General features: G+C 46.4%; 1 protein-coding gene across 1 annotated transcript in view; it reads left to right on the top strand.

Moving 5' to 3' along the window:
• The window catches only part of LOC132822231 (monoglyceride lipase-like), a 126,924-nt gene that overhangs the window by 39,314 nt on the left and 69,618 nt on the right, over window positions 1-17,992 (top strand). The window contains exon 4 of the mRNA XM_060835336.1: window positions 9,805-9,941. Coding sequence (XP_060691319.1) covers window positions 9,805-9,941 — 137 coding nt within the window. The remainder of the gene's footprint in view (window positions 1-9,804; window positions 9,942-17,992) is intronic.

The raw sequence follows: 17,992 nt of genomic DNA, 5'->3' as shown, positions 1-17,992 counted from the left end.
CAGTCTCTGCTGAGTGGTCTGTGATAGAGTGGAAAACAGATGAAGGTAGTTGACAGTGCAGGAGCAAAAGAAGTGGCAATGGGTCAAGTAAAGGCAGAAACAAACAGAGGTATGTTTAGGTGAAGTGAGGATGGCAGAATTATGAACAGATCTCATCTGAAACAAAAAAAGTTAGAAGCCAAAACAGGAAAGACAGAGGAGACAAAAACAAATCAAGACAGAGGTTACAGCCTGGAATTGTTAAGCTCAATGTTGAGTTTGGAAGATTGTAAAGTGACTATTCAGCCTTTGGTATGCTTTCCTTTATTTGTCAGCGTATTGAGTACAGGAGTTGGGAGGTCATGTTGTGGCTGTACAGGATGTTGGTTAGGCCACTTTTGGAGTATTAGTGCGATTCTGGTCTCCTTCCTAACAGAAGGATGTTGCGAAACTTGAAAGGGTTCGGAAAAGATTTACAAGGATGTTCCTTAAAGTTGTGTGGATTGATATTCAATCACTGCAGGAGTCCATGCCAGAGCAGCTGGCATGGGAACAGGGTGGTGACTTGGAATAGCAAGTTTAGAATAGTGCCGGGGACTAAATGTGAGTGTTCTGCAAAACAGTTACTCTACACTGCTCATAATGATCAATAACTTGAAGCAAAGAGTTTCAATTCACAACGACCAACGCAAAGGAAATGTACAAGATTCAAGTTAACAAGTTATTTGAAAAAATGGCCCAACGGCTGAGGAGTGGCAGCTGGAGTTTAATTTAGATAAATGTGAGGTGCTACATTTTGGGAAAGCAAATCAGAGCAGGACTTACTTCGTGGTAAGGTCCTCGGGCGTGTGCTGAGCAAAGAGTGCAGGTTCATAGCTCCTTGAAAGTGGAGTCGCAGGTCGATAGGATGGTGAAGAAGGTGTTTGGTATGCTTTCCTTTATTGGTCAGATATTGAGTACAGGAGTTGGGAGGTCATGTTGCAGCTGTACAGGACATTGGTTAGGCCACTTTTGGAATATTATGTGCAATTCTGGTCTCCTTCCTAACAGAAGGATGTTGTGATACTTGAAAAGGTTCAGAAAAGATTTACAAGGATGTTGCCAGAGTTGGAGGATCTAAGCTAAAGGCAGAGGCTGAATAGTCTGGGACTGATTTCCCTGGAGCATTGGGGGCTGAGGGATGACCTTGAAATCATGAGGGGCATGGATAGGGGGTGGGGGAGTCCAGAACTAGAGGGCATAGGTTTAGGGTGAGAGGGGGAAGATATAAAAGAGATCTAAGGGGCAACCTTTTCACACAGTTGGTGGTATGTGTATGGAATGAGCTGCCAGAGGAAGTGGTGGAGGCTAATACAATTGCAACATATAAAAGACATCTGGATGGGTATATGAATAGGGAAGGTTGAGAGGGATATGGGCCAAGTACTGGCAAATGGGACTAGATTAGGTTAGGATATTTGATTGGCATGGACGAGTTGGACTGAAGGATCTGTTTCTGTGCTGTACATCTCTATGACTTTGACTAATCATTGCCCAACAGTAACTAATACATGTAACAACAGAAAAGTGAATCCTTATTATTACTTTAACATGCCCAATACCCCAAGCTGTTAAAGTATAGGTTCCCATGGAGAGGTATTGAGTTGTTCAAGAGAGCAGTTCCTGGTCAATCTCTGCTTCACATTTCCTCATCTTGCTGAATTGTAATATCAAGGGACTGTTTCCCAGCTGCCAGCTGTAAGATTCACTCTTGTGTTTTCTCCTCCAGAGTTTATCACAACAAATCTCACAGAGTTTTCAAATTACCAGGGGATAAATCCCTCCAGCCTGAGATTATTCTTTGTGCCAAACTGTGCCCCGTAGCTTTCAGTGAAACTGTATTCTCATTGCAGACTGTCCCACTTGTATTCTTTACTATCCCTGACAGGCATCTCATCCTCTCTTTCTGCCCCCAAAATCTTGGAGACTCTGAGTCTGTCCACCATAGGCCTCGCTCCCTTTACCATCACGTTCAGGCACAAACATTTGCACCTATGTCTTTGTGAAAGACCCAAGTCTCTGTGGTAACCAAGCCACACAGGTAGAACTTATGACAGATCATGTGACTCTCAGTTTATTGAATGAAAGGGTCAGGCCAAGGCACAATCAGCAGATAAAGCCTCACGCCCATATTGGTCACCCAACTGGCTCTTGGTCTACCTAACGTTCCTTCAGTGTCACTCTGTCAAAATCCCAGAACTCCCTCCCTGTTGTCTGTTCTGTATATCCAGCAGGTTGGCTATTGTTTCTCTGGCTAGGGTTTTGCTGATAGAGGTGAACAGTGCTGTTACATCGAATGAGACCACGGTTTCTTCCTTGTCTATATGTATATTTCTGATGATGTCCAAGAATTCCTGTGTTGACTGTATAAAGTGTCTGGATCCGGTGTTTCAGTTTCTGCTGTAGTTCTTTTGCCAGTTTGTGTGATGGTGTCCCTGGTAGTGATACTATGGGTCTGAGTGGGAGGTCTGGTTTGTGCAGTTTTGATAGTCCATAGAAACTGCACAAACTGCACCCCCACACACTGGGGGTGTGGTTGCTTTCAGGTTTCATTCTCTGTCGGTCAAACCTGGTTATCTGTCCGTTTTTTTGTAGGTTCCTCAGTGTGTTGTTTATCCTATTGGTGAACTGTGGGGTGGGGTCAAACTTCCTCTTTTGGTAGGTGTTGGTATCTGCAAGGAGTTGTTGTGCCTTTTGGATGTAGTCTGCTTTGTCCAGGATGACCGTCATTCTGCCTTTGTCTGCTGGTAGTATGATTATGTTCTTATCATTTCTTAGTGATTTTAGTGCTTTCCTCTCCTTGGTGTTGAGGTTATGTGTTTGTCTTTTTCTTGTTATCAGAGGTACGATCCTTTGTCTCACTGTCTGTTGTGTCTCTTCTGTCAGTCCATTGTTTCTGAGTGTGCATTCTAGTGCTGCTAGGAAGTCTGCTGTCTTGGTGACCCTGTGGTTGTAGTTGAGTCCCTTGGCCAGTATTGTTCTTTCCGTGTCTGTGAGCTGTCTGTGGGAGAGGTTTCTAACCAACGAGTGTCTAACTCACAGGAGGCTCCCAAGCACTGAGGATGTCACCTAGACAGGGGACGAAACATGTGCAACACAAATTCCCAGCTCGGCGAACAGACCCACAACAACGAGCACCCGAGCTACAAATCTTCTCCCGAACATTGGTCAGAGTATTGAGTACAGGAGTTGGGAGGTCATGTTGCGGCTGTACAGGACATTGGTTAGGCCACTGTTGGAATATTGCGTGCAATTCTGGTCTCCTTCCTATTGGAAAGATGTTGTGAAATTTGAAAGGGTTCAGAAAAGATTTACAAGGATGTTGCCAGGGTTGGGGGATCTGAGCTACAGGGAGAGGCTGAACAGGCTGGGGCTGTTTTCTCTGGAGCGTCCGAGCCTGAGGGGTGACCTTATAGAGGTTTACAAAATTAAGAGGGGCATGGCTAGGATAAATAGGCAAAGTTTTTTCCCTGGGGTTGGGGAGTCCAAAACTAGGGAGCATAGGTTTAGGGTGAGAGGGGAAAGATATAAAAGACACCTAACGGGCAACTTTTTCACGCAGAGGGTGGTACGTGTATGGAATGAGCTGCCAGAGGAAGAGGTGGAGGCTGGTACAATTGCAACATTTAAGAGGCATTTGGATGTGTTTATGAATAAGAAGGGTTTGGAAGGATATGGGCCGGGTGCTGGCAGGTGGGACTAGATTGGGTTGGGATATCTGGTCGGCATGGATGGGTTGGACCGAACGGTCTGTTTCCATGCTGGACATCTCTATGACTCTATGACTCGATGTACAGGTAAGGGTGGATTGGCGATGCTAAATTGACTTGTAGTGCCAAGGATGTACAGGTTAGGGTGGATTGGCTATGGGAAATGTGGGGTTAGAGGAATTGGGTAAGGACATGGTGGGATGCTCTTAGGAGGGTCAGGGTGGATTTGAGGGACTGAATGGCCTGCTTCCATGCTGTAGCAAATCAATAGTCCATTCCTTTTTGACAGTTCCCTTGCCTCCCGCACACTCCCCTTTTTAACTGCGCAGCATGGACCTGCAGTGACCTTTTGTGTTTTCCCAGGTCATCTGCCAGCACACTGAGCAGGGAGAGCACTAAAGCTCAGCTTAGGCCTCATTGCCCTTTCACAGAAGGTCTGCTCGAAACTTCATTGACTTGCTTATTGTCCTGTGGAGTCAGAGGAAGCATGGGCAGGCAATAGGTTTTGTTTTTGATGTAAAATATTGTGCTTTCTGACGAAGGGTCACCAGACCCAGAAGGTTAACTCGGTATTCTCTCCATGGATGCTGCCAGCTGAGTTCCTCCAGCATTCTCTGTTTATCATAGAGTGAGGAAGCAGGCCATTCAGCCCATTGAGTCCACAACAACTCTCTGAAGAGTATCCCATTCAGACTCAACACTCCCACAATTGCTGTCACCCTGCATGTCCTTAGGCTAACCCATACTACAGGCAATTTCCCACAGCCAATCCACACTAACCTGCACATCTTTGGACTGTGGGAGGAAACCAGAGCACCCGGAGAAAACCCATGCAGACACGGGGAGAACGTGCAAACTCCACACAGACAGTTACCCAAGAGTGGAATTGAAAATGAGTCCCTGGTACTGTCAGCCACCATACCACTATGTGGATTCCCAGCATCCAAAGTCGTTAATGTTTATTTAGTGCTTACAGAGTCAGAGAGTCATAGAGATGTACAGCATGGAAAAAGACCCTTCGGTCCAACCCGTCCATGCCGAACAGATATCCCAACCCAATCTAGTCCCACCTGTCAGCACCCGGCCTATGTCTCTCCAAAACCTTCCTATTCATATACTCGTCCAAATGCCTCTTAAATGTTGTAATTGTACCAGCCTCCACCACTTCCTCTGGCAGCTCATTCCATACACATACCACCCTCTACATGACTCTTTTATATCTTTCCCCTCTCACCCTAAACCTATGCCCTCTAGTTCTGGACTCACCGAACCCAGGAAAAGGAGTTTGCCTATTTACCCTATCCATGCCCCTCATAATTTTGTAAACCTCTATAAGGTCACCCCTCAGCCTCCGACACTCCAGGGAAAATAGCCCCAGCCTCTCTCTATAGCTCAAATCCTCCAACCCTGGCAACATCCTTGTAAATCTTTTCTGAACCTTTTCAAGTTTCACAACATCTTTCCGATAGGAAGGAGACCAGAATTGCACGCAATATTCCAACAGTGGCCTAACCAATGCCGCAACATGACTTCCCAATTCCTGTACTCAGTACTCTGACCAATAAAGGAAAGCATACTAAACACCTTCTCACTATCCTATATACCTGTGACTCCAAGGTCTCTTTGTTCAGCAACACTCCCTAGGACCTTACCATTAAGTGTATAAGTCCTGCTAAGATTTGCTTTCCCAAAATGCAGCACCTTGCATTTATCTGAATTAAACTCCACCTGCCACTTCTCAGCCCATTGGCCCATCTGGTCAAGATCCTGTTGTAATCTGAGGTAACCCTCTTCACTGTCCACTCCACCTCCAATTTTAATGTCATCTGCAAACTTACTAACTGTACCTCTTATGCTCGTATCCAAATCATTTATGTAAATGACAAAAAGTAGAGGACCCAGCACCGATCCTTGTGGCACTCCAGTGGTCACAGGCCTCCAGTCTGAAAAACAACCCTCCACCACCACCCTCTGTCTTATACCTTTGAGCCAGTTCTGTATCCAAATGGCTAGTTCTCCCTGTATTCCATGAGATCTAACGTTGCTAATCAGTCTCCCATGGGGAATCTTGTCGAATGCCTTACTGAAGTCCATATAGATCACATCTACTGCTCTGCCCTCATCAATTCTCTTTGTTACTTCTTCAAAATACTCAATCAAGTTTGTGAGACATGATTTCCCACACACAAAGCCATGTTGACGATCCCTTATCAGTCCTTGCCTTTCCAAATACATGTACATCCTGTCTCTCACGATTCCCTCCAACAACTTGCCCACCACTGACGTGAGGCTCACTGGTCTATAGTTCCCTGGCTTGTCTTTACCACCCTTCTTAAACAGTGGCACCAGGTTTGCCAACCTCCAGTCTTCCAGCACCTCACCTGTGACTATCAATGATACAAATATCTCAGTAAGAGGCCCAGCAATCACTTCTCTAGCTTCCCACAGAGTTCTTGGGTACACCTGATTTGGTCCTGGGGTTTTATCCACCTTTACCCATTTCAAGACATCCAGCACTTCCTCCTCTGTAATCTGGACATTTTGCAAGATGTCACCATCTATTTCCCTACAATCTATATCTTTCATATCCTTTTCCATAGTAAATACTGATGCAAAATATTCATTTAGCATCTGCCCCATTTTCTGTGGCTCCACACAAAGGCCGCCTTTCTGATCTTTGAGAGGCCCTATTCTCTCCCTAGTTACCCTTTTGTCCTTAATATATTTGTAAAAACCCTTTGGATTCTCCTTAATTCTATTTGCCAAAGCTATCTCATGTCCCCGTTTCGCCCTCCTGATTTCCCTCTTAAGTATACTCCTACTTCATTTATACTCTTCTAAGTATTCACTTGATCTATCCTGTCTGTACCTGACGTATGCTTTCTTCTTTTTCTTAACCAAACCCTCAATGTCTTTGGTCATCCAGCATTCCCTATACCTACCAGCCTTCCCTTTCACCCTGACAGGAATATACTGTCTCTGGATTCTTGTTATCTCATTTCAGAAGGCTTCTCATTTTCCAGCCATCCCTTTACCTGCGAACATCTGCCTCCAATCAGCTTTCGAAAGTTCTTGCCTAATACCGTCAAAATTGGCCTTTCTTCAATTTCGAACTTCAACCTTTATATCTGGTCTCTCCTTTTCCATCACTATTTTAAAACTAATAGAATTATGGTCACTGGCCCCAAAGTGCTCCCCCACTGACACCTCAGTCACCTGCCCTGCCTTATTTCCCAAGAGTAGGTCAAGTTTTGCACTTTCTCTAGTAGGTACATCCACATACTGAATCAGAAAATTGTCTTGTTCACACTTAAGAAATTCCTCTCCATCTAAATCTTTAACACTGTGGCAGTCCCAGTCGATGTTTGGAAAGTTAAAATCTTCGAGTAAAAAATGAGGTCTGCAGATGCTGGAGATTACAGCTGAAAATGTGTTGCTGGTTAAAGCACAGCAGGTTAGGCAGCATCTCAGGAATAGGGAATTCGACGTTTCGAGCATAAGCCCTTCATCAGGAATGAGAGAGAGTAGCCAAGCAGGCTAAGATAAAAGGTAGGGAGGAGGGACTTGGGGGAGGGGCGATGGAGGTGGAATAGGTGGAAGGAGGTCAAGGTGAGGGTGATAGGCCGGAGTGGGGTGGGGGCGGAGAGGTCAGGAAGAGGATTGCAGGTTAGGAGGGCGGTGCTGAGTTGAGGGAACCGACTGAGACAAGGTGGGGGGAGGGGAAATGAGGAAACTGGAGAAATCTGAATTCATACCTTATGGTTGGAGGGTTCCCAGGCGGAAGATGAGGCGCTCCTCCTCCAGCCGTCGTGTTGTTATGTTCTGCCGGTGGAGGAGTCCAAGAACCTGCATGTCCTCGGTGGAGTGGGAGGGAGAGTTAAAGTGTTGAGCCACGGGGTGGTTGGGTTGGTTGGTCCGGGCGGCCCAGAGGTGTTCTCTGAAGCGTTCCGCAAGTAAGCGGCCTGTCTCCCCAATATAGACCCCTACCATAACTACCCTATTATTCTTTACAGATAGCTGAGATCTCCTTACAAGTTTGTTTCTCAATTTCCCTCTGACTGTTGGGTGGGTCTATAATACAATCCCAATAAGGTGATCATCCCTTTCTTATTTCTCAGTTCCACTCAAATAACTTCCCTGGATGTATTTCTGGGAATATCCTTCCTCAGTACAGCTGTAATGCTATCCCTTATCAAAAATGCCACTCCTCCTCCTCTCTTGCCTCCCTTTCTATCCTTCCTGTAGCATTTGTATCCTGGAACATTAAGCTGCCAGTCCTGTCCATCCCTGAGCCACGTTTCCGTAATTGCTATGATATCCCAGTCCCATGTTCCTAACCATGCCCTGAGTTCATCTGCCTTCCCTGTTAGGCCCCTTGCATTGAAATAAATGCAGTTTAATTTATTAGTCCTACCTTGTCCCTGCCTGCCCTGACTGTTTAACTCACTTCTGTTCTCAGCTGTACCCATCTCAGTTCTATCTCTTTCCTCACTATCTTCCTGGGACCCAACCCCCCCCACTTAACTAGTTTAAACCCTCCCAAGCAGTTCTAGCAAATTTCCCTGCCAGTATGTCAGTCCCCTTCCAATTTAGGTGTAATCCGTCCTTCTCATACAGGTCACTTCTACCCCAAAAGAGATTCCAATGATCCAAAAATGTGGATCCTTCTCCCATACACCAGCTCCGCAGCCACGCATTCATCTACTCTCTCCTCCTATTCCTGCCCTCACTAGCTCGTAGCACTGGGAGTAATCCAGATATTACAGCTTTGACAAAGGGTCAGTTACTTGAAACATCAGCTCTTTTCTCTTCTTACAGATGCTGCCAGACCTGCTGAGATTTTCCAGCATTTTCTCTTTTGGTTCCAGATACTACTACCCTTGAGGATCTCCTTTTTAAATTTCTGCCTAACTCTCTGTAATCTCCCTTCAGAATATCAACCTTTTTCCTTCCTATACCATTGGTTCCAATATGGACAATTGCAGGCCCCTCTCCCCTGTGAGAACGTTGTGCACCCTCTCTGTGACATCCTTGGTCCTGGCACCAAGGAAGCAACACACAGGGACAGGCTTTTTCTCTGCTGGCCACAGAAACATCTGTCTGTACCTCTGATTACAGAATCCCCTAACACAATTGATCTCTTGGAACCCGACGTATCCCTCATTGCATTAGAGCCAGTCACAATACCAGAAACTTGGCTGTTCGTGCTACGTTCCCCTGAGAATCCATTTTCCAAGCAGTGTACCTGTTTGAAATGGGTATATCCACAAAAGACTCCTGCCATAGGTGCCCACCTCTCTTGCCTTTCCTGGAGTTGACCCATCTCTGTGACTGTATCTGAGATTTCCCCCCTTCCTATAACTGCCACCCGCCACATACTGTTGCTGTTGCAAATTCCTCATCGCTTCTAACTGTCTCTCTAACCAATCCATTTGATCTGATAAGATTCGCAGCCAACAACATTTATGGCAGCTATACTCAGCAGTAGCTCTTAAACTCTCTTTAAACTCCCACATCTGACAAGAAGTACATATCACTGCAAAGGCCATTTTTGCTCCTTCACAATCTACAGACCCAGAAAATAACACCGACTTATTCCTCTTCAAAACACTGCCACAGGTTAAATTAATAGCTACGGCTTATATTTTAAGTTTAATCAAGAGACTTATCTGTACAAACATATAATCAAGAAAGAACCCACTGTACTCACTACTGCAGCCTTTCTATTGGACAGACTTAAAACAACAATTAACTTATCTGATTCTGTGCTGTGAACTTTGCCCAAACAGGTTCCTCCAAGATTAGTTGTGAAATTCACTTACTATGTTTCTATGTGGAGGACAATAGTTTCCCAGTGAATTCTCCATGACACTGACCGATCAGAGTCGACTGGTCAATCAATCAGCACCCTTTTGTCCTGTAGTATAAATTGTTGTTCCCTTTGAAAGTTTGACATTCTTGCATCTGTCCTGGTGAGTACAAGGCAGGAAGTTTTGACATTCTCTCTTTTCTCAGCAATACTGAAGTTAAGTCAGACCGACCAAATATTGAATCTTCCTTCTCTCTCCGTACACAGTTGGCCATGGGCAGAGTGAAGGCAAGCGGATGGTTGGGTCTGATTTCAGAATCTACGTCCGGGACTGCCTGCAGCACCTTGACATGATGAAGGACCGTCACCCAGGCTTACAGATTTTTCTATTTGCACATTCCATGGTAAGTGACCCATTGAAACATGGGGGAGGTATTGCGCTGTTTGATCAGGAGGGGTTGGCTCCCAGTCAGGAGTAGTTTGTGCGAACTCTGTCAGGAGTTAAAGGTCCACTTCCAGTTAAAGGACAAACACTGACCTTGACTGACACTGTCAGTGCAAGACTGAGGGAGAGCTGCACTGCCAAAGGTGCTTTCGGACGTTAAGTGACAAATTAGTGGAAAGAAAGGACTGATTGTGAAGGCAGTTCATAAAATGTACAGTGTCCTGAGCTTTACCAATTGGATGTAGGTTTGCTCACTGAGCTGGAAGGTTCATTTTCAAATGTTTCGTCACCCTACTAGGTAACATCTTCAGTGAGCCTCCAAACGAAGCACTACTGATGTTTTCTGCTTTCTATTTATATGTTTAGGTTTCTTTGTTTTGGTGATGTCATTTCCTGTGGTGATGCCATTTCCTATTCTTTCTCTCGGGGGGGAGGTAGATGGAGTCCAAATCAATGTGTTTGTTGATAGAGTTCCGGATGGAATGCCATGCTTCTAGGAATTCTTGTGCGTATCCATTTATCACCCCCTGAGAAAAGGAACAGGAAATGACACCATCACAGGAGATGACATCACCTAACTAAAGAAACCCAAACTTATAAATAGAAAGCAGGTAACATCAACAGTGCTTTGTCCAGATGCTCACTGAAGAGATGTTACCTAGCGTGGTGATGAAACGTCTGAAAATGAACCTTCCAGCTCAGCGAGCTTGGTTCCATTGCAGTTTAAGACAGTGAAGGGAGATTTGACTGAAGTGTATACATCCAGAACCTCAACCTGAGCTACTAATCTGCTCAAAACTTGTTTACCAATTGAAGCACTAAGCACAAAAGTAAGGAGGGGATGCTGAATTGATACAAAATACTATGCAGCCCCTCCAGTGGACCATTGTATTGAGCCCAGGGTGCTGGACTTCAGTGAAGGCGCTGGAGAGAGTTCACAGGAACATGTGAATCCGGATGTATGATGGAGAGGGTACAGAGTTGGTCTGGAGTGGACAGTCAGAGGTCACATGCCACCAGGTTGGAGTCCAACAGGTTTATTTGAAATCACAAGCTTTTGGAATGCTGCCCCTTTGTCACTTGACTATAGCCTGGAATCAGGATGTACAACATTCAGCCCCTTGTGCCTGCTCCCCCATCACTCAATAAGATCATGGCTGATCTGTTTATATTTCCAATTGCTACATTCCCATCCACCCCGGTCACTTGCTTAACAAGAATCGATCCTCCTCCATCTTAAAAATATTCAAGGACCCAGTCTCCACAGCCTTTGGAGGCAGGGAATTCCATAAACCTCTGAGAGAAAATAACATGCTTCTTAACTCTGTCCGAAAAGGGTGACTGGTAACTTTCAAATGGTCTCTCCCAGATCTGAGAGCCAGATACTGGATCAGTGGTGCTGGAAGAGGCTCCCAGATCTGGACTGACCCACAACAGGAGCTGAAAATGTGTTGTTGGAAAAGCGCAGCAGGTCAGGCAGCATCCAAGGAGCAGGAGAATCAATGTTTCGGGCATGAGCCCTTCTTCAGGAATGAGGAAAGTGTGTCCAGCAGGCTAAGATGAAAGATAGGGAGGAGGGACTTGGGGGAGGGGCGTTGGAAATGCGATAGGTGGAAGGAGGTCAAGGTGAGGGTGATAGGCCGGAGTGGGGTGGGGGCGGACAGGTCAGGAAGAAGATTGCAGGTTAGGAAGGCGGTGCTGAGTTCGAGGGATTTGACTGAGACAAGTTGGGGGGAGGGGAAATGAAGAAACTGAAGAAATCTAAGTTCATCCCTTGTGGTTGGAGGGTTCCTAGGCGGAAGATGAGGCGCTCTTCCTCCAACCGTCGTGTTGCTATGGTCTGGCGATGGAGGAGTCCAAGGACCTGCATGTCCTTGGTGGAGTGGGAGGGGGAGTTGAAGTGTTGAGCCAAGGGCTCATGCCCGAAATGTCGACTCTCCTGCTTCTTGGACAACCACTTCGTGGCTCAACACTTCAATTCCCCCTCCCACTCCACCAAGGACATGCAGGTCCTTGGACTCCTCCATCACCAGACCATGATGGCTGGAGGAAGAGTGCCTCATCTTCCGCCTAGGAACTCTCCAACCACAAGGGATGAACTTAGATTTCTCCAGTTTCCTCATTTCCCGTCCCCCCTCAGTCAAATCCCTCGAACTCAGCGCCACCTTCCTGACCTCTCCACCCCCACCCCCACTCCGGCCTATCACCCTCACCTTGACCTCCTTCCACCTATCGCATTTTCAATGTCCCTCCCCCAAGTCCCTCCTCCCTACCTTTTATCTTAGCCCGCTGGACACACTTTCCTCATTCCTGAAGAAGGGCTCATGCCCGAAACGTCGAATCTCCTGCTTCTTGGATGCTGCCTGACCTGCTGCGCTTTTCCAGCGACACATTTTCAGCTCTGATCTCCAGCATCTGCAGACCTCACTTTCTCCTGACCCACAACAGGAGACATTCATTGCACGTCCATCTTATGAAAACCATCCAGGATCTTATACACTTCAATCAAATCTCCCTTCACTGTCTTAAAGTCCAGTGGAACCAAGCTCAGTCTATCCAACCTCTCCTCATAAAGAGATGTGTGAGGTAAGGTTTTCACACTAAGGATGGCAGTGACTGGAACATGTTGCCAGAGGAGGGTGGTGGAAGCAGACGCAGTAGCAGCATTCAAGAAGCACCTGGATGAATACATGAAGAGGAAGGGAATAGAGGGATAATGATCCTGTAAGTGAAGACAGTTTTAGTATGGAAGGGCAAAATGTGATGGTGCAGGCTTGGAGGGCCGAAGGGCCTGTTCCTGTGCTGTATTGTTCTGTGCTTTTTTTTATATAGAATAACCCACTCATGCGATCTTTGAGAGGATTTGTAGCTCAGGTTGTCAGTTTATTTGCTGAGCTGCCCGTCCAGCTCAGGGAGTAAACTTAGAACCATTACCCACTCATTCCTGGAATCAATCTCATAAACAGCATCCAACACGTGTATCTCCTTCTTCAAATGAGGAGATGAAGAAATTGCACACAACATTTGAGATGTGGTCTCACCAATGCCCTATACCACTGCAACATGACCTTGTACTTTGATGTTAAATTTAGCATGTAATAATTCTTTATTATTCTTAATTACATGCTGCATCTGCATTCTTAGGTTCTGTGATCTATGACTGGAATTCTGCAGTTATTCTCCACTTAAATAATACTCAGCTTTTTAATTCTCCCTGCTAAAGTGAACGACTTCACATTTTTCTGACATTGTATTTGCATTAGACATTTCACATTGTACTCGAGCCCAATGTTGATGGGGCGAAGGGCCTCTTCTGAGGTGTATGAATCTATGAATATTCCAGCTGCTGGGTTTTTATCCATTCATTCAATCAATCTATTTTGTTGATAATGTGCAGGAAAGATTCAGGGGAATAGTTCCAGGGGCGAGGAACCTGAACTGCTTGGACAGATTGGAGAAATGGGGAGTGCTCTTCTCGAGCAAGAGAAGGTTGGAAGGGGATCAGATCGAGGGGTTGAAAATCACAAGGGGGTCTGGGCAGATTCGAGAGTGAGAAACCACTCCCCTGGGTGGAAGAGTCAAGACCCAGAGGGAACAGATTGAAGGTGATTGGCAAAAAGAAGCAATGGCGATTTGAGAATAATTGGTCACAGTTATCCAACTTGTGAGTGAGTCAGATGGAGTAGGCAGGGACAAGCAGTTCTAGCTCGTGAAAGAAACAAGAATGAGGGGCATAGATTTAAAGTGACTTGCAAGAAAAGCAAAAGTGATGTGAGAAAGACTTTTCTCACACAGCAAGAAGTCTGGAAGGCACTGCCTAGAAGTGTATTAGAGGCAGGTTCAATTGAGACATTGAACATGAGCAATGGATGGCTATTTAGATTGTAATGGTGTGTAGGGAAATGGGGGCAAGGCATGGAATTGGCACAGGGTAATAAAGGCATGTGTGTCTGTGTGTGTCTATGTGTGTCTGTGTATATCTGTGTGTCTGTGTGTGCCTGCATGTGTCTGAATGTGTATGTGAGTGTGTGTGCGTGTGCCTTTGTGTGTATGAGTACATATGCCTGTGTATATTTGTGTCTGTGTGAGTGCCTGTGTGTGTGTGTGTGTGTGTGTGTGTGTATGTCTGTTTATATGTGTATGTGTGCGCGTGTATGTGTCTCTGCGTGTGTGTCTTTGTGTGTGTGAGTGCATATGTCTGTGTATCTATGTGTGTGCGCATGTATGTGTGCACGCATATCGGTGTGTGTACATGCATGTCTGTGTGTGTGTCTGTGTGTGCGCGCGCGTACGTGCATGAGAGTGTGTACATGTGTGAGTGTGTGCATGTCTTTGTGTCTGTGTATGTGTATCTATCTGTGTGTTAGTGTTTTGTTTCTGCATGGGAGCAAGATAAAGTTGCCATAAACCCAAAGGCTGATGTGACCCAATGTTTATATGTATGCTTGCATGTGTGTGTGTGTGTGTGTGTGTGTGTGTGTGCGTGTGTGTGTGTGTGTGTGTGTGTGTGTGTGTGTGTGTGTCCATTTGCGTTTGTACCTATGTGCAGTTTTGACTTTGTGTATATATCTTTGAGTGTGTTTGTATCTATGCTTGTGTGTGTTAGAAAGCATTTATTACCGTGTCTCTACGCTAATAACATATCTGTAAATCAATCTGGGACAGTAATTATGGTATGGAAATTATTCAGCAATCTGCTTTGCATGAGTGACCAACCCTTGATATCTGGGCTGGTAAACAAGAGAAAGAATGGTCCCCAGTTATTCACATCCTGCCCTTCTTTTGCCCATTACACCAGCTGAGAAAATGAACACATTTAATTAACAATCAGTTCCTAAATAAGAAACTGGGGCTGCATGGTGGCTCAGTGATTTGTGTGCTGTCTCACAGCACCAGGGAGCGGGGTTTGAATCCAGCCCCGGGCGACTGTCTGTGTGGAGGTTGTACATTCTCCCCGTGTCTGCATGAGTTCCCTCCGGATGCTCCGGTTTCCTCCCACAATCCAAAGATGTGCAGGTTAGGGTGGATTGGCTAGGCTAAATTATCCATAGCGTGCAGGGATGTGCAGGCTAGGTGGTTAGCCCAGGGAAATGCAGGGATAGTGGAGGGGGCCTGGATGGGATGCTCTTTGGAGGGTTTGTATGGACTGAATGGCCAGCTTTCACAGTGTAAGGATTCTGTGATTCTAACAATTAACGTATCTTCTACTTAACCTTCAGCCCACGGATGATACAGTATTAACATCACCAATAAGGGATACTCTAATCACCGCCCCTTGAGATTCAATGGTATTACCGTTACTGAATCCCCCACTGTCCACATCCTTGGGATTACCATTGACCAGAAACTTAGCTGGACTCACCACATAAACACAGTGGCTACAAGAGCAGACCAGAGACGCGGGATACTGAGGCGAGTAACTCCCCTCCTGACTCCCCAAAGTCTATCCACCATCTACAAGGCACAAGTCAGGAGTGTGATGGGATAATCCCCACTTGCCTGGATAGGTGCAGCGCCAACAACACTCAAGAAGCTCGACACCATCCAGTAACCCGCTTGATTGGCACCACATCCACCAACATTCAATCCCTCCACCACAGACGCTCAGTAGCCGCAGTGTGTACTATCTACAAGGTGCACTGCGGAAATCCACCAAAGATCCTCTGACAGCACCTTCCAAACCCATGACCACTTCCATCTCGAAGGACAAGGGCAACAGATACATGGGAACACCACCCCCTGCAAGTTCCCTTCCAAGCCACTCACCATCCTGACTTGGAGAATCCTGGTGGAAGAACGTCTCATCTTCTGCCTCAGGCCCTGCAACCACATGGGATCAATGTGGATTTCAACAGTTTCCTCAATTCCCCTCCCACCACATTATCCCAATCCCAAGCCTCCAACTCGACACTGCCCTCATGATCTGTCTAGCACCTTTCCCATCTCTCCGCTCCATTCTCCTCTCCTCCCCACCTCTATCTACCTATTCACTCTCAGCTACCTTTCCCCAAGCCTCACCCCCCCCCCCCCCCCTTCCAATTTATCTCTCAGCCCCCGGCCCACAAGCCTCATTCCTGATGAAGGGCTTATGACCAAACTGTTGATTCTCCTGCTCCTCAGATGCTGCCTGACCTGCTGTGCTTTTCCAGCACCACACTCTCAAACCCCACCACCCTGACTTGGAAATATACGGCTGTTCCTTCACAGTCGTTGGTTCAAAATCCTCAAGTTCCCTCCCTACCGGCATCGCGGGTCAACCCACAGCAGGTGGACTGCAGCGGTTCAAGAAGGCAGCTCACCTTCTCAAGGGGCAACTAGGGACAGGCAATAAATGCTGGGCCCAGCCAGTGACACCCATGTCCCACAAACGAATAAAAAAAATTGTTGCTTGGTGTGTTTCATTGGAATGAGGCCATTATAAAACTGAGTGCTTCACGTCACTAAATGCACCAAAAAACAAAGAGAATGATGTATTTTTGTTGAATTCTGTCCTCACCCCCTCCTCTTGCAGAGTCATGATTTGGAGATGCCGATGTTTGACTGGGGTGGACAAAGTTGAAAATCACACAACACCAGGTTATAGTCCAACAGGTTTAATTGGAAGAACTAGCTTTCAGAGCATCACAACCACCTGATGAAGGAGCGACGCTCCGAAAGCTAGTGCTTCCAAATAAACCTGCTGGACTATAACCTGGTGTTGTGAGATTTTTAACCTCTTGCAAATTGATTGTGGCTACATCCCATAGCAAAGCAGCACTGGGTGTACTCAGTGTGGAGCGGTGCCAAACAGATTAAACCATTTGCTCATTCATAGCTTTATCGGTAAGACCACCATTTGTTATCTATCCCTGATCGCCCCCTGAGAGGGCGGTGGTGAGCTGCCTTCTTGAACCGCTACAGTCCTTAGGGAACCCGCAATGATATTAGGGAGGGAGTCCCAGGATTTTGACCCAGCGATAGTGTAGGCATGGTGACATGTTTCCAAGCCAGGACGGTGAGTGGCTTGGAGAGTGGTGGCTCCATGTATCTGCTGTGCCTGTCCTTCTAGATGAAATGGTCATGGGTTTGGAAGGTACTGCCTGAGGATCTTTGGTGGATTTCTGGACTGCATCTTGTAGATTGTACACATTACTGCTACTGAGTGCCGGTGGTAGAGAGAGTAGATGTTTGTAGATACAGTGCCAATCGAGTGGTGTCAAGCATCTTGAGTTTTGTTGGAGGTGCCCCCATCCAAGGCAAGTGGGGAGTATTCCATTACACTCCTGACATGTGCCTTGTAGATGGTGGACAGGCTTTGGGGAGTCAGGAGGGGAGTTATTCACTGCAGGCTTTCTAGCTCTTGTAGCCATTGTGTTTATGCGGCTGATCCAGTTCAGTCTTTGCTCAGTGCTGAACACCAATGGGATTGACAGTGGGGAACTCAGTGGCAGTAATACTTTTCAGCCTATTTGTCCCTGGGTCTGAAAAGGCACTATTTGCTCAAGCTGCAATGTGTATGGTGGAGAAAGAGGGATCATAGAATCCCTACAGTGTGGAAGCAGGCCATTCGGCCTATTGAGTCCACACTGACCCTCCAAACAGCATCCCACCCAGGACCTTACCCTTCCCCCCAATCCCTGTAACTCCATTTCCAATGGCCAACCCAGTAGCCTGCACATCTCTGGATACTACAGGCAATTTTAGCATGGCCGATCCACTTTTGGATTGTGGGAGATAACCCCACACAGACACGAGAGAACATGCAAACTCCACACAGACAGTTGCCCAAGGGATCATGACCAGCAGCTCTCCACATTATTGCTTCCCTCAACACTGACCTCATTAATAAAGAGAACCCCCCCTGCTCCCGCAGCCCCTTCTGCATGAGATTCCTACTCGCGACTCAGTCTTCTTAGAATTGGATGGGAACAGATATCGGATAAGATCTGGAGTCCCTCAGGCCAGAAGCAGAGACATTTCCAATCCCAACTCTTCCAAAATCATCCAGGCTCCTTTTTAAAAGAAATTCCT

Source organism: Hemiscyllium ocellatum, chromosome 14 (assembly GCF_020745735.1).
Source record: "Hemiscyllium ocellatum isolate sHemOce1 chromosome 14, sHemOce1.pat.X.cur, whole genome shotgun sequence".
In the NCBI taxonomy this organism is placed as follows: domain Eukaryota; kingdom Metazoa; phylum Chordata; class Chondrichthyes; order Orectolobiformes; family Hemiscylliidae; genus Hemiscyllium; species Hemiscyllium ocellatum.
This window is presented reverse-complemented; position numbering and strand designations above follow the sequence as displayed.